We start from the raw sequence: 25,186 nt of genomic DNA on the forward strand, positions 1-25,186 counted from the left end.
TCCCCCCCTCCCTCCTCCCCCGCCCTCCCCCCCTTCCCACGGGCCCCGGGGCCGATACTGCGTCCGTGAACAAGGAATGGTAGCACTCGATCAACATCGTTCCCGGGTCTCGAACCGTTAAACGCCCGGATAAACGGCTGTCCGTTACGCTGGCGATATAGTTTCCGTCCGGAGACCAAGCTACCGCGTATTTGGCGTGGGGGTACAGCTGCCCCCCCCCCGCTTTCTCCTCTTCTCCCCTCTCCCCTATTCCGTCTTCTCCTACAGAACTTTCGTGGTTCCTTGCTGGGGCTGGCTCCGGGCGGGCACTCTCCGAGGAAGCGAGCAGGGCGCGACCATGGGAGGAGAGGAGGTTTTTAATCCTGTCATGATGATGCACACCGGGGAAGAGTCAGGGGCATGAATGCATGGAAGTACCATCTCGACAGCTTAATGAGAAGATCGATGCAGGAGAGTGCAAGATGGAAATGCCTCCTTATGTAGAGGACGGGGTGGCGGTCGTTTTCAGTGACAGGAAGCAACGGGGGACAGGGGGAAGAATTTCCCAGGAATACAACGCAGCAGCACAAGCACGCGAGGGAGAGACTTTACGTAAATTATCGATATATAAAACTTTAATGATACAGGGGGCTATAGCGTAAGTGGCGCGACAGGAAAGGTGGGATGATAACAAAAGGTATGACGTTCAGCAACGGGGCCAGAGGGATTCAATTATCCATAATTACGAGTTCACGCACACTCCATAAACACGGACATCGATGCATACATACCTACACATGTATGAGACTCAATTGTATCATGAAAGCTTTTACGTACCGCTTCGAAGCCAAAAAATCGTCCATTCCTGTGGCAGTCGCGACGTTCCCGCCGCTCCTGTCGTCGGAACTTTGTGGATTCGTTCCTCTTCCCATGACCTTGCCAAGCCCCAAAACGTGCCAACTCTACCCAGCCTGCACTGTATTATGCATACGTCATGCATTAAGATGCCGTATGTGTACGAAACTGAAGAGGTAATTCTATACCACCGGCCGCGACGCTAGGAGTGGGAGGCTCGACATGACCCGCTAAATTTTCTTAGCGAGCGGGGGAAAAACAAGGCGCACAAGAAAACCGGAAGCACACTGGCAATTTTAAGACAGCACTTTTTCCCAGAACCCTTCACAACAATCCTCCACGTATCCATGTATATTTGACATTGATTTACGCTGGTGGAAACCGAACTTGGGCCACAGTCAACTTTTAAAAGTAATACCCACGCAAAAGTCTGGAAGACGAGAAGGAAAGCTGATTGCTCTCCGAAGAAAAGACCATCGCATACTGGCTCCAGCTTCTTTATCTCACCAAGGGTGACAGAAGATATTTTTTCATTATTTTGTAGACATAGAATTAAAATACTATGAAGGAGGATAACTTTTTCCATTTTCTGTAATTTGTGTGCTCGGTGAAAGCAGAGTCCTGCCTCGTCACGTCCTGGTCGTGACAGCATGGAGGAAAATCCCAAGATACAATTCTGGCAGTTTTTGTCCCAAATCACCCATTTGACGTGCACTGCACGGTCGTCACGAAGATCGAAGAGTCGTGACACAATCGCGATGGAGTTCAAGGTCTAATTTGACGAAATTTCGAGCGGTGGAAATTTCCCGAGGAGCGGCATGTGCCCCGTCCTTGTATCCCACTTTCAGTCTTTACCCTCACCAACCAAGAGCCTAACCTTCATCCGTAATGTGACCGTTGCTCGTGCCGCTTGACGATGCAGGGATGTCTAAACAGGCGACCTGGAGGTGGTCGACTGCCGGTATCACCAATGCAGTGAATTTGCGATATTCGGGTCGGCGAGTTATGTAACCCACACGGAAAGCAGCTCTCTGCCCTGTATGAAATACCGATCTCTTCGTGTCCGCGTACAATGCCCGACATATCCCAGTCTTTCGCGGGCATGTCGAAGGAAAGTGTCATATGGCAGACCTGTATTGTACTCCATACACCGTGGACTGTCACCGGGACAGAATTGCATAGATGATTTGAACATTCAGGTTGCAAATTTCTGACACCGCGCGTGCTGTCGTAAATGATCGGACAAAGCCCGTTCAGTCGGGCTTAAAGCTGCAAAGCGGTAACTACCAAATTGGAGCCTGCCACTCACGTCTTCTTTCCTTTCCAAGTGAAATCTTGTGATTAAATTCGTATGAGTGGTCGGCTCTGTCGCTTTGGATATTTTTTTCTCGGATATGTTCTCTCTATAGGGGCATAGTCGACTGTTCCAGCCGCCGGAAGTGCTCTTGCGCTGACGCTTGTGATACACTGCGTGTCCTTCTGTGGACGCCGGTCGTCTCGGCAGCCGAATGGGAAGCGCTTAACTTGTGGGCATGCTTACACGAGTCGTGGAGCCTTCATTTAGAATAAAAGTCCATAAAATCGCTAATTGCTTTGTGGGTGTCCGTTCTTTCGGAGTAACCAACGGGAATTCTGTCTTGCCCTCAACAAGGACACCTCGCGTTTTTTCCCCCGATACCCGGGAGACATGTCCACATCCCAGAGCCACATAAATCATTCTTGTGCTCAGTTTATGCATAGCTGTAGGTTTGATTCACGAATGTCTCACATATTATACATCTTCATGGGTAAATTTAGTTCTTTTCGGGAAATTTCGTGTGGGTTGTTTCGCCCTTGGGAGACCATCCGGCTCATGTGTTCACGTATATGTATGTTAACTAATATGTCTCACCCTGTAACTCACCGTCAACATCCATGTTATCATCCCTTACCCTCTGCCCCCTTTAGTATGTTCGACGCAGGCCTTGCTGACGAGTTGGGTAAACGAGGAGACCCGTTTTTAACCGCCGGAGCTCCCGGACCGCAACCTATTGAGAAAGAGATCCATTATGCATTTGCGCCTGAGCTGAGAACGGAATTGGGTGGTTGTAATCACAGATTCGCCGGCCATGGGAACGACACAGTCAGCAGCGGGGACCACGGCCGGGATGGTTCACGGAGTAAAGACATGGATGCTTTCCTTCTGGTGCCGATGCCTGAGGACCAGATTCTTCCCGTTCCCCGGATTTCTCACGACTCCCGCCTCGACGATGGGAACAGCTCCTCGGCCTCTTCTCCCGCGCGTCCCGCTTCTATCCAGATTTCCTCTTGTCCCCTGGTGCGGTTGCCACACTCTCCTGCCCTACCCCCCTCCTTTCGTCTTGCCGCAGGACACGTCCTTCGTTCCGCGGTGACGTCTCACGCCTACAGGATCATTCGAAGCCTCATTCCCGCCTCCTCCCATAGCCCCTACCGACCTCCAACTGCCCTCTATCTTGCTACCCCCTTCCCGTCGAAACCTCTGTCCTTGGGGCCGAGACGAAGCGGGACATATCCCTCCTGCCAAACGGGGGACCCGGACATGAGCCGCCTTTCGCAGTCGAAATGCGTGGTCATCAAGGTGGGAATCTGTTTGGAATGTCGCACCTTATTCAAGCAGGAACAAATCAGAAATTTCAAGCATTTGACCCTTCTCTTCCTTCTCCCTCTTCTTTTTCTTCCCGTGGATTTCCATGGCGTAGGTAACAATCCACGGTCCCTCTTGGCCTCATTTACTCCCTTCCGACCCGCCACTCGGAGAGTTGGCAGCTGCTCACATACTAAGAAGTTACAGCCACGGCCACAATGGCAATCCCAGCAGCCTTGGCCCTGGCCGAAGCACTGGGAGCTGTCACGATCCATCCTCTTCCCATGTAATTCCACTCTTGGATGCGCTCGCTGACGACGACTGTGTGTACCTCGTCTACCCGTATGCCTCCGGTGGGGACCTCTTTGACTTCGTGACCAAGTCGGAGGAAGGGTTGTCAGAAGAGACCGCGCGGGCATTTTTCACCGACATGGTCGGGGGTTTACGGTACTTGAAATCCAAGGGCTTGGCCCATGGGGATGTCAGCTTGGAGAACGTGGTGCTGTGGGAACAGGAGGAAGCGGTGGAAGGAGGGAGCGCAGGGGGGGAGAAGGAAGAAGAAGGGCGGCCGCGGAAACACCGCCCGGTCTGTCGTTTAACAGACTTGGAAATGGCGCGAAGCCTTTCCAACGCTTCGGGCCCATCTGTGGCCCCCTTGGGAAGACGGACGGTCGGGGGAAAGAAAGGATACGTTGCGCCCGAATGTATATTTGGCACCGTGGTGGACTGGGAAGCGGCGGATGTATGGAGCCTGGGCGTCTCTCTGTACACCATGTTGACGCGCCATCCCCTCTACACGGACCCAGAGGATTCGGGCTTTGAATTGCTCTGTCGAGGAGAAGCCCGGCGGATGATGGAATTTTACAGAGACGTGTACAGCTTGGAGATCTCGGAGGCTGCCGTGGACCTATTGGCGTGGATGTTGGCGCCAAATCCAGCGGGACGACCGCGCCTGGAGGAAGTGCTTGAGCATGCCTGGCTAGATGGAGGAAGGGGGGGGGGCGCTTGGCTCGACCGAAGGAGGAGGATCCTCTGGAGCTATTAACGTTCATAGGGCGTGTGCGAACGAGGAGATGGATCCGCTATGGGAAGGAATGCTAGGTCGACGGCCGACGGCGGACAAGGCTATGGAGGAGGCACACTTGGATGTTGTTTTGGAGAAAACTCTCACCGATGATACGATGGAAAAGACCCTCCCTGGCACGCCCTCCCTCACATGGGACTTGTCTTCTGCGTGGACGCCTGCGACCACCCCCGGCAGCATTGGAAGCATTTACACTAGCAGCAGCAGGAGCAACAGCAGCAGTGACAACCATGGTTGCGAGAGTGATCACACTATCAGAAGCAAAGATGACGTGGCAAATAACATTTTTACACCTGTGTTAATTTCAAATTACGAAGAACTTGCCATGGGGCAGTAGTGTCACAGGTAGCAGCAGCACTACGCGCATGCCGAGTGGTAGCTCACGACGCGGAATACATGGACACTAACATTGCCATTAATTTGAGGGTTACAGTAGCAATGTATCGGGCAAAAGCAGCAGTCAAAACGGCACCAGTTGCGGTAATGACACCTAGACAGGTCGGGATCAAGAAGTGGGCGATACAAAAAAAGATGTATGATTTTTGAACTTTGCAGCTGCGTGGCGCGGGGTCGTGAGGATAGGGTAAAGATCGGTGTCTACGGAAAAATAACAACAGAGCTGGGGAGAGGGAGTCGATGCAAGGCACTCACGAAACGGCTTCTGCTTTTATTTATCAACAGAAGCTTTAAAAGAGATAAAAGAGATAAGGTCGAGGTGGGGGGTTAATGTTTCAACGGTACACAGAATGAGACAAGGGAGGGAAGAGATAAATCTACGGAGAGACTTGTATTGACGTGCCGAATCGTCTCGCTCGTGGAGCATGGCAGTATAATTATAAATCATGCGCAGAGAAGTGCAAAGAACCATCGCCTCTCCTACATGTGCACGTAAATGAATGATGAACCTCGATACTCATGTTCGGGACGAAGATGAGAAAGTTAAGCTAGTAGCAGTGGGACTCTGCGACACAATGACGCCTGCAATGCTCAGGCATCAGGGCTTGCGGGGGAAAATGACTGGAACATGCTCGGCCGCTCTATGCTCAACACGTTCTGAGTAAAGATGTGATTGTGGGCCAAAGAGAAAAGGTAGACGAGTATAAATAGGGGAAGGAGCAAAAAATGATGGAACGGTATTGAGCACCTGCAAGCGATAAATTTGAATGGGCTATGAGTTCGCATGAGACGAGATTTGAATGATGCCATTCTAGTGTAGTCGACGGAAGCGATTGCAGGTGGCAGCACACGAAAATGTTCATGGTTCAGCACTGAAACAAAACCAGGGGGATAGCACCCCTGAGGTGGAGAAGCTTTTACTTAAAATAAGCCATCGGCTTTGCTGGTAATTTATGGGCTGGGGTGTGCGGGCATGGAAAGAAAAAATGATTTGGAGAACGGAACACTGTTCTGCGTTTCGTACTATGTTACGTATGTTACAAAGAATCTCAATTCGAAATGGGACTACAGGTCCCAAATATTTTTCTTGCATCATCGGGAACAGCCAATCGCGTTCTCCAGGTATCGTAGCTCGTGAGAGAGAAGAAGGCATCGTTGCACGTCCGACAATGCGAGGAGCACGAAGGATTCATTGCCCCATATACTCCAGACATTTCTACGCTTCAACAACAATGACTTAAAGAAGTGTTAGAAGCGAAAGGAGAAAAATTATATATAGATAATATACCATGAAAGTATAAATTCATCTCAACTAAAGGAAAGAAAACATGATGAATGCCTCTTTTGCATGTACCGTGTTTAAATTCCCTTTTTTATGTCGATCAATGCTATGATATCCGAGCTCGCCGGCGAGGTATCATACGTCACACCCCATAACGTGACCCCCGAAGAAGGCGATGATCACGGAAAACGCCTATAAAAGTAATGCTGCCTTCGATCGGTATTTCAAAGTCTTCCGCTGAGTTTACTGGAGATATGGCATCATTCCATACGCAACTTCTTTTTGGATGTCTCGCTGCTTGTCGTGATCTTGCTGGAAACACTATACACGTGCTCCCTTGGTCCAAGTTCTCGATTCAACATTTCTTTCCACTTGCATGACAACTCCTGTGAACAAGTGGTAAAAGGCTTATAAACTAGACTATACACCGCCAGATTCCCTGCTGGCAAGCAGGCAGACAGGGTGTCGGCCTCTGTGAAAGGAATTTTAGCGTTTATGAGGATAGCGGTACATGGTGGGGAGGTGCTCCGGCCAAGGAAAAAAGTAATAGAAAAAAACAAGGGAGGAGAGAGTTAAAGGAAGGGGAGAGAGGGGAGGGGCGAAAGGTGGTTTGGGAAGGCTTTTCAAAGGACATGACGGGAGGAAGCCTGCAGAAAGCACGTGGGACAGGAGCGGAATCTTATGTCAACCTCCCCCCCGCGAATCAAAAGACACCAACCCCATCCATGAATCAAAATTGCGTGCAAGCGCGAAGCACTTTTGTTTACTCTCCATGTTCCTCATTCATTCACGCCGGGGGGGAAACTATATTTTTCGTTTCCGCGTCCTGTCGGTGCTACGTGTCACGCCGCCCCACTCTCACAGTCGGGGCGGTGTGCGTGCACCTGGGCCGGCTGGAGTGTTCAGTCAACTGCCCTCTTTACCAGCAGAGATCCCTCTTCAGGGTTGTTGACGCATTCTTCGGACATGTGTCGCACACATATTTTCTCAGATACGTCCTTTCTCTTGATTACGCCTCACGACTTTGGGCTCTTTCCACGCACTCAATGCCTCCTAGCCAGGCCTTCTATGGTCACCCTCATATAATTCCTACCTCCCACAATGTGACAATCTTGGTTCGTTTGCCTTTCTTTCCCCTTTCGTCTTTTTTATCGAACTTGGAATTTCGGCAGCATTGCTACCCTCTCTCCCTCTTCTCTTCTCTTCGTATTTCTCTTTGGATGGTTTTTGTCATGATTCGACGCTTCCTATCGCCTTGTCTCACAAGTTCGTGCGAGCAACCATTCCTTTTTTCGAACCTTTATGACCGTAAAAGTCATCTCCGGCTGGTCTGATGACTCCCTACCGCCTTCTCCTCCTAGGCCAACCGACTTCTCTTTAATCTTTCCTCCCATCTCTTCCATCTGCAGCGACAATGGACTGACATTGCTGCGGCTGCTTTTTTTTCGCAGCGACAATGGACTGACATTGCTGCGGCTGCTTTTTTTTCGCTCCATGTCACAGGTTTCTGACGTAAAGTAAGTAATGCTTGCCGCCCGGGCTGGAGATGTGTAGGGCACGGTTTGCTCTTGCTGGTCTCGCGACAATGTACTGACATTGCTGCTGCTGCTGCCGTCTGCGTCGTGCACAGCATTTATAATAATTGTAGTAATAAATAAGGTTCCGCTTCTGTTCTTGGAGCTGACACTCTTCCGGGATCGTGTATTGCTTACAATATTTCACATAGCAGTCTTCGCCGCTCACGCTGACCGTTCGCATTCTCTGTCCTACGTTCCTCTAGGCATGGTAGGGGCTGGATGCGTTGTCTGTTTGGCTGTTCTAGATATTGGGGACCCCAGTTTTCGAAAGACGACCAGAACCAAATTACCCGGGACTCTACCCGAGACTCTGGCGGAGTTAAGGCCTCCTACACCGAAAATGACAGGGCTGGCAGCGGCCTTGGAACTCTTTCCCCCTGCCGTCCCACGGAACCAGCTTGGCTTCCTCGCCTCGGCAATTTTCGCGCCATTTTTCCCCCTCCTCTTGCCTCCTGTACCTATCGCCTTTTGCCAGTCGGACGTTCCTTCCACTCAGGAAGTCCGTGCACTGCTGCCCTTCCTTTCCTCCCTCTGTGCGTCTGAGCTCGTTACCGGCCTTCCAGGCACCGAAAGGAGGAAGCCGTAAAGGCCGTCGACGGGATGTGTCGGGCGGCGTGGGGAGGGACGGAACCGTGATGGGTAGATTGAGGAAAGGCAGGCGAGGCCGGGAAGGAGGAGAGGAGGGAAGGCCGGAGATCCAGAGACCGGCGGGGCGTGGCCAGGGTCGAAGGTGAGGCGGCGGTGCCGGCGCGGGAGGAGGGAGGGGGGGAACATAGGTTGTCACACTCCTGTAGGGTGTGGTAGGCAGGGTGATCGGAAGAGGCCGGGAAATCCATGAAAGCATCCCACCGCTGTCGCCCTGCTTGGCTCGGGCTGCACCCGTCGACCTGGGTGATAAGGGACGGAGGTGCCTGCCCGCATCGCCCGCGGGGCTCGGCGCTATCTTGGCTTCTCCCTCCCCCTCCCAGCACACGGGCGTTCCCTGCGCCGCCTGGTGGGATTCCAGGGGTAACGAGGTGGCGGGGAAAGGGGAGGAAGGGAAGGAGAAAGGGGCCGGGGAGGTGGTGGTCGCCGCCGAGTCCCACAAAGGATCGGTAGGACACGGGCAGGCCGGCAGGTCCAGGGTCGGGGGAAGGACAGAGAGGGGAAGTGCCGGGGCCCCTCCCTCCTTCTCGCCCCGTGCGGGGAGCGAGGGCGGGGAGAAAGGCGAGGCAGCCCCGGTGAGGGTGTCCATGCCGGCTTCGCTGCCCGAAAAACCCCGAGCAGGGTCGGGACGAGACGGAGAACGCGTTGGGGAAAGAGAGGAAAGCGGCGATGCCAGAGGCCTCGACCACAAGGGTTGATCGACCCGCCCTCCTTCTTTCCCTCTTTCCCGCCCTGCCTCGGTCCTTTCCTGTCCGTCCTCCGCCGTGCTCTGTCCAAGGGGTTGAAGGCAGATGCGACGCCGCCCCACGGAGGCGGTGTCGTGGTGCTGGCAAAGCCTTTCCCGAGGAAGCCTCGCCGTCCTGCAGCGTGCACCCCGCATCCTCCGGGTATGGTCGGGGACGAGGTGGCCCTGCTCCTGATCTCCGGTGCGAGAAGCCGCCGTGTCCCAAGAGCCTGCTCCCTCGACCGCCACGGCGTCATTCTCCAACACCTGCCTATTCCCTTCCATCTCCTCCTCCTTCCCCTCAGCCGACCCCGCGAGCGGCGACCACCTTCCTGCCTCTCCCTCCTCTGCCCCCTCCTCCAGACCAAGCCGGGCTCCCTGCGGTAGCTGGTACGACAGGGACTTTTCCGGCGTCGGCTCCTGCATGACCCAGGAGTGTGCCATGATCTCTTGGAGGGTTGGTCGGGCCGCCGGGTTCGCATCGAGCATGGCGATGACGAGGGAGAGGGCTCCCGCGGGCAGATCGATGCCATATTCCCGAGCATAATGTCCCAGGACCTCGGCAATCATCCCGTGGCCCAGCAAGTTGAAGCAGGGATCCTCCGGGTCGGCGTAGAGGGGCCGGCCGGTCAAGAGGATGACGAGGCAAATGCCCAAAGACCACACGTCCGAAGCCCCCCAGTCCCGCAGAGTGCCACGGACGATTTCAGGCGAGACATAGCCCGGTTTCCCCCCCGCGATCGTCAGGAAAGGGTTCGAGAGGGCACGGGCCGGGGGGGAGCCGTCCAGTGGGGTCCAGGAAGGGGCGGAGGTACCGATGGAGGAGGAGAAAGGGGAGGGGACGGAAGGACTCGAAGCTTCAAACGCCTGGCCCCAGCTCGACCCGCTTTCCCCGTACTCCACCTCTATCGCCGCCTCCTCCTGCTCCTCCTCCTCTTCCTCCTCCGCCTCCTCCAAATGCCGGGCCATTTCCAAATCGATGAGGTGACATGTCGGCCCTTCCCTCTCCCCGTCGTAGGACAGCATCACGTTCTCCAAACTGACGTCCCCGTGGCTGATCCCCCGCCCGTGCAAGTCCTGCAACGCCCTCGCCATGCCCCTAAAGATCCCTCGCGCCTTGGCTTCCCCGACCCCGTGCGGGTGCTGGGCCACGTAGTCGAAGAGTTCGCCCCCGTTCGCGTAGGGAAAGACGAGGTACAAGTAGTCCGGGTCGGCCCATGCCTCCATCAAGGGGATGACACCGACAGGACCCTTCTGCGCCTTCTCGTCTCCCCGGCCGGGCAGAAGGGAAGAGGAGGCCAGGTGGAGGTGGGCTGCCAGCTCTCCCATGGGCTTGCCTTTCCCCAAGGAGGCTTGGACTGCCGATTGATGAATCACCTGGAGCGAGACGAAAGAGGAGGGAAGGGAGGAGTAAGGGGGAGGAGGAAGGAAGGGTAAAGAGCAAAGAAAGGGCGTGTGGAGCGTGGGTTTTGGGTCCTGTCCGGGGCGGGCCTAGTCTGAGACAAGGCAGATACTATTGAAGGTAGAGGAGATAGGAGGGAGGCAGGAAAGAAAGGCAAGAGGGAGGAAAGAAGAAGTAAAGATATGGAGGGAGGGACATACCTTGACCACAACTCTATCATCTTCGACATGTGGCTGGGTAGGGAAGGCGGGGATCGATGCAGTGCCGTGCTCGGGCGTGGCCAAGACCACATAATTCGGATATTTACAGTGGTTTATCAGGGAAACAAACCGGTAGCCACGCCCAGTGATGGGATTTCTTAGAACGGTAGGCACGGGGCCTGAGAATGCGGCCCGTCCCGGCTGGAACACCTCTTCGTGGAAGGACGAAGGGAGAAGGGGCTTCCCAAAGAAGGAATAGCGAGGATGTGGGGCAGGAGCATGCCGGGACACATCACTTCTGTGCTCAGGCAGAGAAGGACATGAAGAAGACGACGATAAAGGTCGATACTGTAGGCATGAACTTTCTCGGCGGCGCCTTGACACCTGCTCCTGTTGCGCTTGGAGCTTTTGGGCCCTGGCCATGTCATGGAGGAGGGACGACAGCTTTCGGATCTGCACATCGGTCATAGTGCTGTGTGGACAATATTGTGGGCGTGACGTAAGTGAGAGCGCATCGACCAATCTATAATTTTTGCCAGAAAGCAGCTAGCTTGCAGGTACTTTCCTTCTATCCCCCGGGTGTCGCTGAATGTACATAGAGAAGAGGACATACTCAGAAACGGGGCGAGGCGGGGGCAGGAAAATGACTAAGGGTGCCAAGCCGGAACAGTAAGCGATGAAAGCGCTGGCGCCGAGCTTGTAGAAGCGCTCACGACGTTATCGACGCAAAACAAAGTACGCAAAGGCTGTGACATATGGCTTTTCTTCTCTCAAGGCTCTCCTGTTTCTCTCGTCCTACGTACGTCTGCGTACTTTGTAGTTGAGGTCTCGGAGAGTCCATCTTAAGAGTATGGAGAAGAAGACAGGTCTGCCTTCGGCTGAGGAGGGTCCAGCCGAGGCTCTATTTCTTTTTTTGGTAATTTATTCCTAAATTGCAGATCTTTAAGCATGATGATGCAGCGTAGTCACACAATATATTAAAAGCGATATTTTTGTTAAAACGGCATGTTTTCTGGTGGCAAATTGCCTCTTAAATCCTCAAAAAACCAGCGGGGTATATTATCTCTCGTGAAGATGCAGCCCTACTCTTGACCGGACATTGCAGGCACCCGCAGAAAAGATTTTCCGCCGCCAAAAAACATCCCAAAAACCGAACGTTTATGTCGACAGGACGTACATTAAGTAAGCGAGGTGCCTAGTACAATTTTGGAATCACCCATCCATCATGTAATTTTTCCTGGGGAATCTGTCCCCCGGACATTGCCTTGACATACCATCTGCCAGCGTTCGACCCCGTGCCGAAAAAAGAAAACATACACTCTCCTTACGAGAAGATACAATAGGCCCGGCGGCACGAAGGTTTTGGTGAAGCCTGTACACGACATGGCCTCCGAGACCATTATGATCTTTTTCAGGATTCAATGCGTGCGCAGTGTTACGCATTTATGTTTTCCCCCTTGTTCTACGGTAACGGTGGCGTGACTCAAATCATAAAAAGAAGGCAGGCGCCGGTCCGTCACTGTCAACATGCTCATCAGAGGAGAAATATGACTTGGATGCCATCATCATGGATATGATTAGCTGACCTTCCCTACTGTCAAATTCTACATGGATGTGGATCATCAACATTTCTATTTATTTTTAGAAAATAAAGTGGTCAACGAGACGACGTCCTTATCGAGCACACTGCTCCCCTTTTTTGTTTCGGAACAACCATTTTACGGATACAACATCGTTCGGAGACTTGGCATTATTACTTATCTCTTGAAAACTCTATAATTTTGATGAGATGTCGACGGCCGCGCGTGCATAGCTGACTGCAGATGCTTTCCATCCTGTAGAGTTTCCTTCACTAGAGCTGTGGCAGTCGCATGATACGAGCTTTCGCAAGACCTGAAATGCGCTCACAAATGGGACCCCCCCCCCCTCTTTTCGAGTGGAAAACTGAGAGTGAGAGAGACACGAAATTCAGTTTAGAAGCATTCGAAAACTAAGCACCTGAATCATCACCCGTCCCACGGTGGCCTGCCCCGACTATAGATCGGGCAGATCGGAACGACTGTCCTTCTCCCCACCATGAGCGCATGTGCGGAAAAGGCAACCCTTGCCAAAGACAAGCACTATACGTAAGAATCGAGCATTCCTTGACGAAACGCCGCAGTCAGTACCTCTTTCGCTCTGCTGGCAAGCAAATGTGCCTTCCCTTTGTGGCTATAGATGTAGTCACCCAGCAATACCCCTTCCTCCTCCCCTTCCTCCTCCCCGTCCTCCTCCCCGTCCTCCCCCTCCTCTTGCCCTTCGTCCATCTTCTTCAGTTTGTCTTTTTCCTCCTCCTCCCTTCTTTCTACTACCTCGTTCCCTCCATCCCTTCGTCTTCTCCCCTTCGCCCCCATCTCCTCCACCACGCGCTGCAACGGAAACCGTTTCATGTCGCAGGTTTCTCGCCACGCCCGGGGCAAGCCGGGCTTTTTTCGGGCCCGTTGAAAGACCCCGACGCTGGCTTCTTCTTTGGCCACCGCCAACACGTAGCACCGGTACCGGTGAAAGATCCCTATGTCGACAAAAGGACAAGTAACCAGCCTGACAGGCGCCACTCTTACCGTCCCAGCCGTCTCCTCCTCCAGCTCCCGGGCTGCCACGGCCGCAATCGCCTCTCTGTCCTCACTGTCTGGCTCTGGGTGTGGGCCCGACCGACCGCCCATCTCGCCCCATTCCCGCCCGGATACCCCGTTCCTCCCTTCCTCTGCCACCAAGACGAGGTCGAACTCGTCGGGGCAATGGGAAGGAGACAACAGCAAGACTCCCGCCCCGACCACACCTTGCCCCTCTTGCCCCCCCCCGCATTTTTCACACCCTTTGCACCGCCATGCCCGTGGGTGTCCCCACTGGCAGCTTCCATTTTGACAATCTTCTCCTTCCTGGCACATCACATGCTGGTATCTACACGCGTCCTTCCCGTCCTTTGCTTGGTAAGGGCACCGGCCCGTCAAGCGGAGGCGTCGACAGGGTTTGGACCATTCACGCTTGTCTTCCCATGCACGCGGGTGGCCTTTTCGACAATGCTGGTAGTCGAGGCAATCTATTCCATGGGGGCACGCTTCATGAAGGAAGGAGCATGTATAGGGCGCGGGCCCCAGACGGGTGCACCGGCCGAAGCGGAAATACGAGCAATGGCGCCACGAAGACGAATTTTGGGAGATAATAGGCACTGAGGATAGGGTGGAGGGGCTGAAGGGATGCAGGGATGTCGATGTACGTGAAGGAGAGAAATCTGGACCGTCTTGTCCATGAGGGCGAAGCGCGTTTGCAATTTTTTTCTCGCATCCTCCCTCTCCTTCGTCCTCCGGACGCCGCCTCTTTCCATGTGGGGAGCTGCTACTGATATGAGTGCCATTCCCGTTACTCATGGCGACCACAATTCTTGATCTTACATAACGCTACCTTTACTGTTCTCGGTTGTGGGATACAAGCACATCACAATTTAGCACGTGAACAATAAATACAAACCCCTCTTCTCCCGAACAATTCGAGATATTGGCCTTGATTATTGTTCCTTCAGTCAATCAAATGACTGGTGCACACTGGTAACCCCGGAAATCGTAAGTATACACCCTCTCTAATAGCCACAAGGGCGGATGACGCCATGCTTCAACATGCATCCTGAAAATAACCAAGACGTCTAAAACAGACGCTTCGCGACCGCAAGCAAAACAATATCTTATCTTTCAATACCTATGTATCATCATTGGTACCGTCTTCATTCATGAAATGAACCTCCCCGCGCTTAGGTATCCCAACGAAGGAAGAGTCGCCGTCCTCATTCGATCTTAGGACGGTAAATGTTTTCTTATTTTTTCCTCCTTGTACTTTTCAGGTTTGGGTCCCACCAATGCATTTAAATGAGCCTCCTGTGCTCGTTGAGCAGATCTAATTCGGGTCCCGCTTCACCTCTGTCATCCTGCATCCATGACCACCCGGAGGCACAGCAAGAAAGGCAGCGGCGAACGTGCTGCCAAGAGCGGCCCGATGAAGTACAAAGACACCCCCAAAATCTCAAAAGATCGGATCAAACATGTTCAGCAGTGTGTATCATTTTTAAATGCCCTGGAATTGGGTCGTGTTGGACTCACCTGTCGCGCTTTGCATCTGGCAGCGACGGAATGCTTACGGTACGGGGCAGTGGGGACACTTGAAGGACAATGGGCACGACCCCCGTCCCCATTCCTTTGAATCCGTCAAAAAACCATGTCTGACATCATTCCCTCTCCTCAATTTTTTCTTCGTACCACAATTCACAACCCTGGCCTGCCTGGATGCCCCCGGCGCTCTCTCTTTAGCTTGCTACAAACCGACATCATACGCGGCCAGTCGCCCATGCACACGCCGTTACCTTGCGTCCCACCCCCACCTTCCTCGGGCCTTCCACCCCTTCCCCTCCTTCCGTCCACCTTCCGATGGGTGGATTCCGTGGTGCTGCCGTCGGGAACTCACAACCGGCGCCTGCACCGCCGGGGGGGGAGGGCTGGGAGCGCGGGGAAGGGTCAGACGCAGGGGGCGGAAGCGGCGGAGGGGTGTGGCTGCGATGGAGAGAGCAGGAACAGCGCAGCCCTGTCTTCGCCCTCGTCTTTTCCCCTGGTCTGTTGCCATGATGCTTCCTGTCCCTGTTACCGGACTGCCCACAGGATCGCCCTTGGCGACGCCCCCCCCCCGGTGATTACAGCGGCAGCAACGCTGGCAAAGCCAGCATCGAGAGTATTCATAGTCCCAGTACCAGGCCAAAGAGCGACCAGGACCAGAGCAAGGGTGACTCCACCACTGCCACCGATACGCACACCATCGACGACGAAAAAGGCAGCAACAACATCGACGCCACGCCCGACAATAATGACGTGGTCCGTCACCGCATGCCCAGCAACAGCAGTAACCCCGTGGCAGGTCAAGATGCTGACCGGCCCCTTTCCCCCACATCATCCCCATCTTCTTCAACCTCTTCCTCCTTCAAATTTGAATTTGAATGCTCTTCCTCCTGCCGTTGCCTACCCGACCAGTGCCAGCTTCGGCCCACCCAAGCGAGTGCTCGACTTCCTCTCTCCCTCGGCTATCTCCCCAAGAAGGGTTGGGGCGTCTTTTTCTCCCCGCCTCCGTCCTGCCCTCCCGCCCGCCCTCCCTCCCTCCCTCCTCACACCTTCGTTGCCGAATATACCGGGGAGCTGATCAGCACCGTGGAGGCCCGTCGCCGTCTCGCGATCTACGACGAGGTATCCGCCCTTTCTTCCCTCCCTTCCTCCCTCCCTTCCTCCCTCCCTCCCTCCCCGGGGATTGGAAAGCGCCTTCCCCCCGGCAGGGTGCACGCACGCCGCGGAACATGTCAAACACGCGCAGGGCCACGCCCAGGCAAATGCGGCGCCGGCAGAAGTCCCCATCCTGGGCCCATGCCCCTCGCAGGAAGGGGACAAAGAGGAAAGACGGGGAGGACAAGTGCACGCTGGCCCCCGTCCTCATTACCTGCTGACTCTCCTGGAGGAAGGCGACGATTTCTACCTGCGCACCTCCCTGGACGCCACGCGTTGTGGGAACGTCTCTCGTTTCTTCAACCACTCGTGCGACCCGAATATGCACGTGGTCTGTGTTCGGAACGGAGGCCTGCTCCCTCGCCTCTGTTTTTTCACGCAACGGCGTGTGCATGCGGGCGACGAGCTGACGTTTGCGTACGGGGAGAGGGAGGAGAACCACGCTTCGAAGGGAGGAGTCAAGGTTGAAAGTGGAGCTCGCTGTGGCCGGTCATGTGCAAAGGGGACCATATTGCCCCAATCACAGTCGGGCAGGCCGTGCTGGTGTGGTTCGGAGAAGTGTGTGGGAAATTTGCCGTATCAACCAGGGCTGTAAATGTTGCCAAGGACATGTGTGTTTTAAAGTAAAACACGTCGAGGTCTACGCTAGCCGAGCGTACTTGTTTTTTGGGGGGTCTTATTCTTTTTTCGACTTGTCATGGAACTGGTTGTAAAAATTGCCTGCGGCTCGTTTCCTTTCGGTCGGTTATGTCGTTCTATCGCAAAAAAGGCACCGTGATCGAAGTGCTTGCACGCATGACAGCATCATACGTATACAGACTGTGTATAAAGATCAAACGGCATACCGAACCGCATGGCAAAATAAGAAAATATGACATCAACTAGATAGGTTGCGTCTCTGCAGTGTCCTGTGCACTTTTGCAACACACCACGTGGAGGTTGCGTCTCTACAGTGTCCTGTGCACTTTTGTAACACACCACGTGGACATAATGTTGACACGCCTGCTTATAAGAGTCTACCAAAATAAACAGATGTAAAATATTTTCCAATCTCTTTCCCCCCCCTGTGGCCTTGCCGGAAATGTTCTTATCTTCTTCAGATCAAAAGCTTTTCGATTCATCGATTTGCGGCACGTTTTTTTCTCCACATCGTCCATAGCGGCCACTCCCGCTCACGGGGCAGCGGATTCCGCTGCTACTGTGAAACGATCACAGTCTCTATCGTTCCGACAAATAAAAAAGAAAATTCGTAATCGATTCAAAGGCAAAAGGGATCGTCTGACAGGATATATGAGCGATTGGAGATGTGAACTCCTCCTACAAGTCGTGTCTCACAGCGATGTAAAGGGAGAACGTCGTTGATGCCTCCTCTGCACAAAAGTGCTAAGGACAGGGTGACATAGCCGGCGACCACACGATCAGCCCGCTTCATGTCGCGCTCCCACCTCCTCGTGACATGGTGTAACAGAACTGATCCGATCAGTGGTGCAAAAAAGGGATCATGGGCGCCATACAATGCGGGTGATCACTGTACAACTTCGCTGTTTGATACGCTGCACATTAGTCCTCAGCCCCGACCCCCTGAAGTCACATATAACGCCGAGAACATGCAGTCATATCCCTGGACGACGGTAGCAACCGTGCCATGTGTGAGCCATGAGAAGACCCTACGCGAGAAGACATGCCACGTACCACCGCAGGAGAGGTGCCGAAGGTGCCGAGAACCTTGAAGGTGTGCTAGGCTCATGCGTACTTCTCGTGCTTTCACCGAATCTCGGCCGTATAAGACACAAAGCAACGGAAACTCTCGCTAAGCATCCAGATTTGCAGCCAAACTTTTCAGAACCTGTCGCTTTTTACAAACACGAAGACATGCTGGCGTGAAAAGCGCTGAGAAGATAGCGGCAAAGGCGGAAGTTTCGCTCAGAGAAAGGGGGACTCTCAGGTTCCGATCAGAGTGCATGTGCCGAGAGGAGAAAAGAACACGTACGCATGGTTTTCTCTAAGCTTATTTTTGCTTTTAACTCACTGATTGGACACTTGCTGCTTCATTTGCCACTCCCACTACGACCACGATGACCAAATGGTTCCTGGCGTGGGTGAACCCTGACAATAGGGCCACGGTCTTTTTCCTTGGCGGATTTGCCTTCGGCCGGGCAATGGAAAGAGTGTCTCTGGGAGGCTTTCGGCAAGTTCTCTTCCGAGAAAACCTTGACATGCTTTTCTCATACAGGTGGAGCATGTAACCAACACGCACGTGTTTCTCTGAAGCACTTTCTTCTCTGTGCGACAGGTGTGGGGCATGTAGGCAACCTAATATCCTACCCTAGGCGGATATCTCGCATTTCCAGCGTTTTTCACTCCTCCTTACCATATTGAGCGACAAAGCAAAGCACTCGCTGCCTCGCCTGCCTCGATTTTTGATATGCAATGGCCCTCAACACTCGTTCGCACGCGTGCGCGGCCTTCCCTTTCTTTCGTTGGGGGGTTGCCGGCGTACCTTGTTAGATTTTGACACCCAATTCCCTACAAATGACCACCATAATGCTTTTTATGTGAACGTAACCGTTGGGCACATTTTATGCGTGAGGTTGCAATGTCTCCTGGAGTGTACGTCCCAAAACTCAGGTCCTTTCCCCCCCGGTTACCCTGTAACTCAACACACGCACTCATCCTTCTGTATATTCACCTTTTCATTTTACAGAAACCCAACAAAGATAAAAAAATGTACGCCACGCACACCCACCACTTTTTCCGGCGTGAGGAGGACGGTATGGTCCGTTCCACGGTGAAGCGTGTGGATGGTGTCAGCCTGCAAGGACACCTCCATGCCTTGAACAATGAAGGTTTCCATGAGGATGTAAAGCGCACAACCAGACACATACAATGCGCGTCAAACCTTGTCGAAGCCTTGAAGACGACAAAGAAGAGCAGGAGAAGTGGCCGTTACCCCCCCCAGACCGATGAAGGCCTCACCATCGGCAGCAGCAATAACTTCGACAGGAGGGAAGGGAGCACAGGGATCAACGCACGTCCTAGCTTTCATTGCAATGACAATAATGCGCCTCGGCGTCCAGCGCTCCCGCCGATCGACCTCCGTTTCCACAACCACCGCAACGCCAGCCAGCTCGTCAGCACTGGCACCTCTTCCCCTCCCTCCCCATCCTCCTCCACTACCACCTCGTCCGCTACCTCCCCTTCCCATGCCTGCCTGTCCGCCTGCGCCGTCCTCACCAAAGCCAACGTCTCGCAGTTACCTTTCCTCTCCGCCCCCCCTCCCTGCCCCCGGACCTGCCACTGCCCTGCCTCTGCCTCCCTGGCCCGACCGAGCATTCCCCAAACGAGGAGGAGCCCAAACCGCCTGCCCGGCACCTACACAGGCAAGCTCGCCACCATCCACAACGTGCACAACAATGATCCCACCGCCGGGAGCGTCCAAAGTACCTCCTTGCCTCGCATTGCTCCCCTCTCCTTCACCCCTCCCCCGCCACCCTTCAGCAATTTCTATCCTGGACGCACACTCCAATTCTCTGCCTCCCTCCGCTCCTACCGCCTTCTCCACGGCGTCGGCGGCCTCGATCATTGCAAGCCTCAAACCCACGTGATGGCCGCCCAGGCCCTGTCCTCGAGCGGCGCCGCCCCCAAGGTCGCCGTCAAGATAGTCCAGCAAGCCTGGATCCAACGACATGCCTCCCCGTCCCCTCCCTTCTCTCCCCTGGCCGCGCCCTTCCTACCCAGTATCTGCAGGCCGGTGGGTGAGCTGGAGGCGGTGCGACTCCTCAGCTACAGCTCCGTTCACCCCAACGTGATGCCCGTGCTTGACGTCGAACAGGACAAGGTACGCGTTGCCCTCTTTTCCTCCTTCCCGCCCTCCCTCCCTCCTTCCCTCCCTTTCCCCTTCCCTCTGTCCCCCCATGTCTCTGGTAGCTTGCCTCTATGGAGTGAATTAGTCGCAACTCCGAGCAAACAAGCCACCCTGGGTGTTGGTTTCCCGATTGTACGTCTTGCCCCGCCCTTACGCAGTCTCGTCCTGCTCCTCTTCCCCTCCTCTTCCCACCACAGGACTACCTATACTTGGTCTTCCCCTACGCAGGGGGAGGGGAGCTCTTCGAGAAGGTTTCGGCCTATCCCCAGGGTCTCCCGGAATCAACGGCCCAACGGTTTTTCAAGGAAATGTGTGATGGTTTGGCGCATTTGAAAAGGCACAATTTGAGCCACGGGGACGTGAGTTTGGAAAATGTGATGCTGTACGATCCCGAGGAAGGAGGAAGGGGAGGAGGGAGGGAGGGAGCGACCGAGCGAGGGATGGGAAGGAGTGAAATGGGGATTTCGTGTGGACATGATGATTCGGCGGAGGGGGAGGAAGAAGAGGAGGAAGCACCCGAAGGAGGCTTAGACAGGCTCCACTGTCGCCTGATCGACTTGGAAATGGCCCGCTACGTGCCTACCTCCTCCTGCCCTTCCTCTCCTTCCTCCTACTACCCCATGGGCGGAAAGTCCAGCTACGCCCCCCCCGAGGCATTCTACAACCGCCCGTCTTCCCCCTACCCCCTGGACCCGTATGCCTGCGACATCTGGGCCCTGGGTATTTGTCTCTACATGCTCTGCACCGGCCGGCCGCTGTACCAAGGTCCTGAGGACGACGCTTTCCTCCTTCTGGCGTCGGGAGGGGCGCCGGGGCTCCTGAGCCATTACGAGGATGCGTACGGGTTGACTTTGCCGCGCTCGGTCCACAAGCTTTTGGCTGGCATGCTCTGCCCCGAAGGAGACCAGCGGATGACGCTGGAGGAGGTGATGAGGTGGAAGTGGGTGCAGGCGGGAGGGAGGGAGGAGGAGGAGGAGGAGGAGGAGTCGTCCTTGGCCGGCTGTTGGTCCCCAGCAACAACAGTGGAGGACGAGGGGGAGGACGGGGAAGAAGGTGTACGGTGCGAGGCATTGCCCATTTTGGTCTTCCCGTGACTGGGAGAGCAGGCGGGAGGGCGTCTAAGGAGTGAGAGGAAAGAGGGGAAAGCGACTGCTGGACTAGAGGGACCTGTAGGCTTAGGCCAGAAGTAATTCCTGGGTGCATGTATGACTGATTCGTGCCAAGGACGGGAATGCAGACAAAAGATAGACAAGATTCCGAGTGAAAAAAGTGCAATAGATGAAGGCCAGCGTAGACGCCGGAAAAATGTTTCCGATATAGATGTAAATTTAGCGTGATTAGATGTGTTGGCGAACTCAACATTTAGATTGTCTGATACTGTGTTTGATGGCGATGTATTCCGGCGACAGCTGGCAACTACACTAACGGGAGCAAAGGGAGGCGGATCACAGAGAAGAAAGGAAGGGATCAGGCGGGGGCGGAATGGAAGGAAGCTTGTAAGATACGTAGCAAGCAGAGCGATCGACCGGACGGGAGGAGTGGATGCAGTCCTCCCTGTGGAAGAAAGAAAACAAGTAAAAGGCAGCACGTTGCCTTCGAAAAATTGACATGGCAATTCTTTTCTTAGGCCGTTACAAAACCCACGCCCTCGCAAGATGCAGGGACGTGCCTCTCTGTGCTCAAGGTTTTTCCCCCTGCCCCTGATCAAGTCACCAGTGGCTTATTTAGATGCTCAAATGCTATGTACATACTGCACGCTCCTCGGACAAGCCCTTCCCGCACCACGGCTTTGCGTGATCATCCGCTCTTCTCCTGGCCTTGCCACTGCCCCTCCCCAGCCTCCCTCCCGGCCTCTCCCACGGCCTCTTTCCGCTCCTCCGCTCCCAACAGGCGGCGTCGGACCAGCTGGAGCTGAGCGCGCAATTGAAACAAGTCGCCCAAAAAGGGACGGACGTCGTCCAAGGGGGCTAAGCGCCGGTCGATCATCTCACCCACTGCCTCCAGGGTTCGATCCTCGGCGTCGTCGTAGAAGGAGGGGACGAGGATGCCGTTCTCGGGCTGAGGCACGAAGGACAAGGGGTTGTTGTCCACCAGCACCACCCGGGACAAATCCGCCTTCCCCAAGCCCGCTTGAATCCTCCTTAAGTCCTTCAGATACGTGCCGTGCACATGCCGACAGGCGGGTCGGTAGAAGCGGCCGTCCAACAGGGAACCGGTGGGGTCTAACCGGTCCAACACTGGTCGGGCATAGGTCTCTGTGGCGGCTGTGAACACAAAGACGTTGTACTCGTCGCTCAGGCGCTGCAGGAAGGCCTCTACACCGGGCCGGAGGTTAACTGGAAGGAATGAGGGAGGTAGGAAGCGAAGGAGGGAGGGAAGGAGGGAAGGAGGGAAGGTCAAACACCGCCTTTCATCGTCTCAAGCGACTGAAAGGGTGGCGCGCGACTAACACGCGATGACCGTCTTTTCAACGCCCCACGACCGCTCAGCCTATTCAACAGCATTCGTGCCGCTTCCGACAAGGCAAGGAAGAGACGTTTCCCCCCGTCAACCCACGTCCGAAACTTTCCCAAAAGATACGGAAGAAAAGACCGAATGCCCCCCCTACCAAAAAAAACTGAACCCTCCCCCCCCCCAGCGGGCCTTTCTAATCACGTTTCACCCACCTCGCACCCGCTCTCCCTCCTCCAACTCTAGCCAAAAATAATCCACACTCCGGTGGCGAACGTCTCCCAAGGCCTCCCCTACATCCGCCTGGTGCTGGTAGTGGAAAGACTCCGAGTCACCGTTGGGAAGAAGTTGATGGGCCAGCTCCCGGCCCCGTTCGTCCCGCATGTCCTCCTCGAAACGGCTGTGGAGCAGGCATTCGTCCATGTCCTGCAGGGAGAGAAGGAGGGAGGGAGGGCGGGAGGGGAGGAAGGGAGGGGGCGCAGGGGAGGGAGGGAGGGAGAAAGGAAGGAAGGGACATGGGAGGGAGGGAGTGAAACGTCGGTGAAGGGAGAAGGCGGGGGTTAAAAAGTGGTTACTTCTGGAGGGAAGGAAGGGTTGTGGAGGTACCCATCGTTTCCGATATCTCCCCTAGAACCCAATACAAGCCGTCACAAACACAGAGAAAAAAAGGTACACCCAGTAAGACGACGAGCGAGAGAGAAAGACCCGGTATGCACCGGACGCACGGAATACGCAGGCCTTGATTCCCCCCCTCCAAAGGCTTACCAGCACCACCGTCAACTTCTCTCGCTTCCTGTAGACGGAGAATCTCCGTCCCTGCCCCTGCATCCACTTGACAGCTCCGTATCTGCTACCACACACAAGGGACCGTCCACCGTGTCGAGCTGTGCCCGTGCGCGAGGCCTCCAGGGCCGGCGGTCGTTTTCCTGTGCTGTTTACCAGGCTGCTACTTCCGGCCTTCACGGCCTTCGTCATGCCACCCACGTAGCCAAAGCTTTGAGCGTGGAACAAGCGACTCCACTTGCTGAAAATGACTCCGGACAGGTCGCGCGAGGCAACTGCCTTCCCAAGTGCTGCTCTTCTGGTGCTTGCCATCCCTTGCCCCGGCCGGCCCACCATGCCCACCGCACATAGGGCGAGACTTGAACGCATGACTGCGGCTGGCTACAGAAAAGGTAAAACCTTCCCTTGTGGTTGCCTGTAATGTCCAGTGTACGGTTGGGGAATATCATGGAACAGATCTGCGACAATCGCGTGCAGGAAACCCCCACAACCGGGAGGAGCAACTCGGAACGATGTATATCCAGTGGCAGCAAGGAAGCAAGAAATCGTCGGATTTTCCATGTGGTGCATTTATATAAGCTTTGAGCCATCGACCGGCGCAAAACGAGGACAGCGGTGATATGCCGCGACCAAAGGGCAACGTCTCTTGATCCAGGGCCACTCTAGGCCCGCGGGAGGGACTCGTCGGGGAATATTTTTGACGCTCGACGTCGACTTTGGGTACGGGAGGCAACAAAAAAAGCGACTAGCGGGCGGCGTTCGCGCCAAAACGGAGGGTACCCCGCCCTATGGCCACATCGAAGGGCGGGCAGTAACACCTTGGACCCCAAAATGTGAGTGCGCGTATGTATTTGTGTTTTAATTGCACGTTGCCTGCACGTCGTGGAGGTGTGTGTCCAAAATGCCTTTTAATCACCACGATAGAGATGCCCCCAAAACAAAGCAACGCATGCGTCATTCCTTCCTTTTTCTGCCTGCAGCTAGTATAGACGAATGTCAAATGACACAACTCGCCCACAATTCTTAAAACAGCTAGGGCAGGACATGGATAGAGCGTCCTTTGAAGGGAACGACAGGCAGGAGGGTGGAATATCTGGTATTGTGCGGCATCATGAAAAAGATCAAGGAGGGGCCGGTCGAAGCCCGGCTCGAGCCCCCGGCCCACGGCACCAGCACCCCCCTCCTCAAATACCAGAGGCGCACGCATCGCAACAAGAGCAGGAGAAAATTCCATTCCTATCGCCAGAAAGCGGGGACTGCGACTGTCAGGTGCAGGGCTCGGAGGCAGAAGAACGGGAGGAGGACCCTGGTGAGGAGGACGAAGGAGCTGCGGTTCGTATCACGGTGAGTGTGACACATGCCGATTCTTATAGAGGCGGGTAGTAAGTATTACGAGAGATTATCCGTGGGGAACAGGTGCCAAGAAAGATAAGCGTGTAACCTCAACATGGACGGGCCGTGCCTGATAGGCCCCTCCTTCCTTTCATCACCCTGCCGCACTCCTCCTCGTTTGTCGCTCCTGCCTTTTTGAAAACCATCGCTCCCTTACCTCCTTTGCCTTCCTCCCTGCACCCTCCACTCTGCAGGTCACCGCGGACAATGTGTCCTACTACCTTCCTCCCCGCTGCCCTTCCCTTTCCTCCTGCCTCCCTGCTTTCCTCCTCCCTCCCTCCCACCGGACCCGAAGGTCAGTGACCGGGAAGCGACAGCTCACGGGCAAGGCGCTGCTGCAGAACGTGACGTTCCAAGTCACTCCTGGGCGCCTTACCTACATCATGGGTCCGTCTGGGGCGGGTAAAAGCACTTTGTTGAACCTCCTGGCTCGTCGATTGAAGCGGGGGTCGATGGGGGGGGGAGATCCGGGTATAACGGTAAGGGTAGAGTGGAGGGAGGAGGTGGGTGGCCGAAGGAAGACGAATCCTTTCGGAATAGGCATCAGAGGGGAGGGGAGATCCATTATGATACGAGGGGGAGGGAGGGAGGAGGGAGGGGGAGGGAGGAGATTGTGTGTGGAGGTGGGGGACGGAGGGAGGAGGGAGGGAGGGAG

General features: G+C 54.9%; 6 protein-coding genes across 6 annotated transcripts; 3 read left to right on the top strand and 3 right to left on the bottom strand.

Annotated features, from left to right (window-relative positions):
* Nucleotides 1-265: 265 nt before the first annotated feature.
* On the bottom strand, nucleotides 266-871 carry NGA_0185300 (uncharacterized protein; the record flags this gene model as incomplete). The annotated part of the gene is made up of 2 exons (XM_005854623.1): nucleotides 817-871; nucleotides 266-362 (listed from the first exon to the last, which is right to left on the bottom strand). Coding segments are annotated over exons 1-2 (123 nt in total), but the record flags the coding sequence as incomplete, so codon positions are not given.
* A 1,908-nt stretch (nucleotides 872-2,779) lies between these two features.
* Nucleotides 2,780-5,923, top strand: NGA_0185100 (protein kinase). The gene is made up of 2 exons (XM_005854621.1): nucleotides 2,780-3,433; nucleotides 3,555-5,923. Exons 1-2 carry the CDS (start codon nucleotides 2,783-2,785, stop codon nucleotides 4,482-4,484), a joined length of 1,581 nt encoding a protein of 526 aa, XP_005854683.1. The 5' UTR covers nucleotides 2,780-2,782; the 3' UTR covers nucleotides 4,485-5,923.
* A 3,525-nt stretch (nucleotides 5,924-9,448) lies between these two features.
* On the bottom strand, nucleotides 9,449-11,217 carry NGA_0185400 (uncharacterized protein; the record flags this gene model as incomplete). The annotated part of the gene is made up of 4 exons (XM_005854624.1): nucleotides 9,449-9,489; nucleotides 9,513-10,524; nucleotides 10,924-10,989; nucleotides 11,134-11,217. The coding sequence occupies 4 exons, from the start codon at nucleotides 11,215-11,217 to the stop codon at nucleotides 9,449-9,451; spliced, it is 1,203 nt and encodes a 400-aa protein (XP_005854686.1).
* Nucleotides 11,218-18,740: 7,523 nt separating this feature from the next.
* NGA_0185000 (uncharacterized protein) lies at nucleotides 18,741-20,436 on the top strand (the record flags this gene model as incomplete). Its single annotated transcript, XM_005854620.1, has 2 exons — nucleotides 18,741-19,878; nucleotides 20,410-20,436. The coding sequence occupies exons 1-2, from the start codon at nucleotides 18,766-18,768 to the stop codon at nucleotides 20,434-20,436; spliced, it is 1,140 nt and encodes a 379-aa protein (XP_005854682.1). The 5' UTR covers nucleotides 18,741-18,765.
* Nucleotides 20,437-21,499: 1,063 nt separating this feature from the next.
* NGA_0185210 (nli interacting factor family protein) lies at nucleotides 21,500-23,558 on the bottom strand. Its single transcript, XM_005854622.1, has 3 exons — nucleotides 23,122-23,558; nucleotides 22,572-22,782; nucleotides 21,500-22,241 (listed from the first exon to the last, which is right to left on the bottom strand). The coding sequence occupies exons 1-3, from the start codon at nucleotides 23,506-23,508 to the stop codon at nucleotides 21,703-21,705; spliced, it is 1,137 nt and encodes a 378-aa protein (XP_005854684.1). The 5' UTR covers nucleotides 23,509-23,558; the 3' UTR covers nucleotides 21,500-21,702.
* A 606-nt stretch (nucleotides 23,559-24,164) lies between these two features.
* Nucleotides 24,165-24,933, top strand: NGA_0184910 (uncharacterized protein; the record flags this gene model as incomplete). The annotated part of the gene is made up of 2 exons (XM_005854619.1): nucleotides 24,165-24,483; nucleotides 24,726-24,933. Coding segments are annotated over exons 1-2 (508 nt in total), but the record flags the coding sequence as incomplete, so codon positions are not given.
* Between the last annotated feature and the right edge of the window lie 253 nt (nucleotides 24,934-25,186).

This window comes from Nannochloropsis gaditana, assembly GCF_000240725.1.
Source record: "Nannochloropsis gaditana CCMP526 unplaced genomic scaffold scaffold442, whole genome shotgun sequence".
Lineage (NCBI taxonomy): Eukaryota > Eustigmatophyceae > Eustigmatales > Monodopsidaceae > Microchloropsis > Microchloropsis gaditana.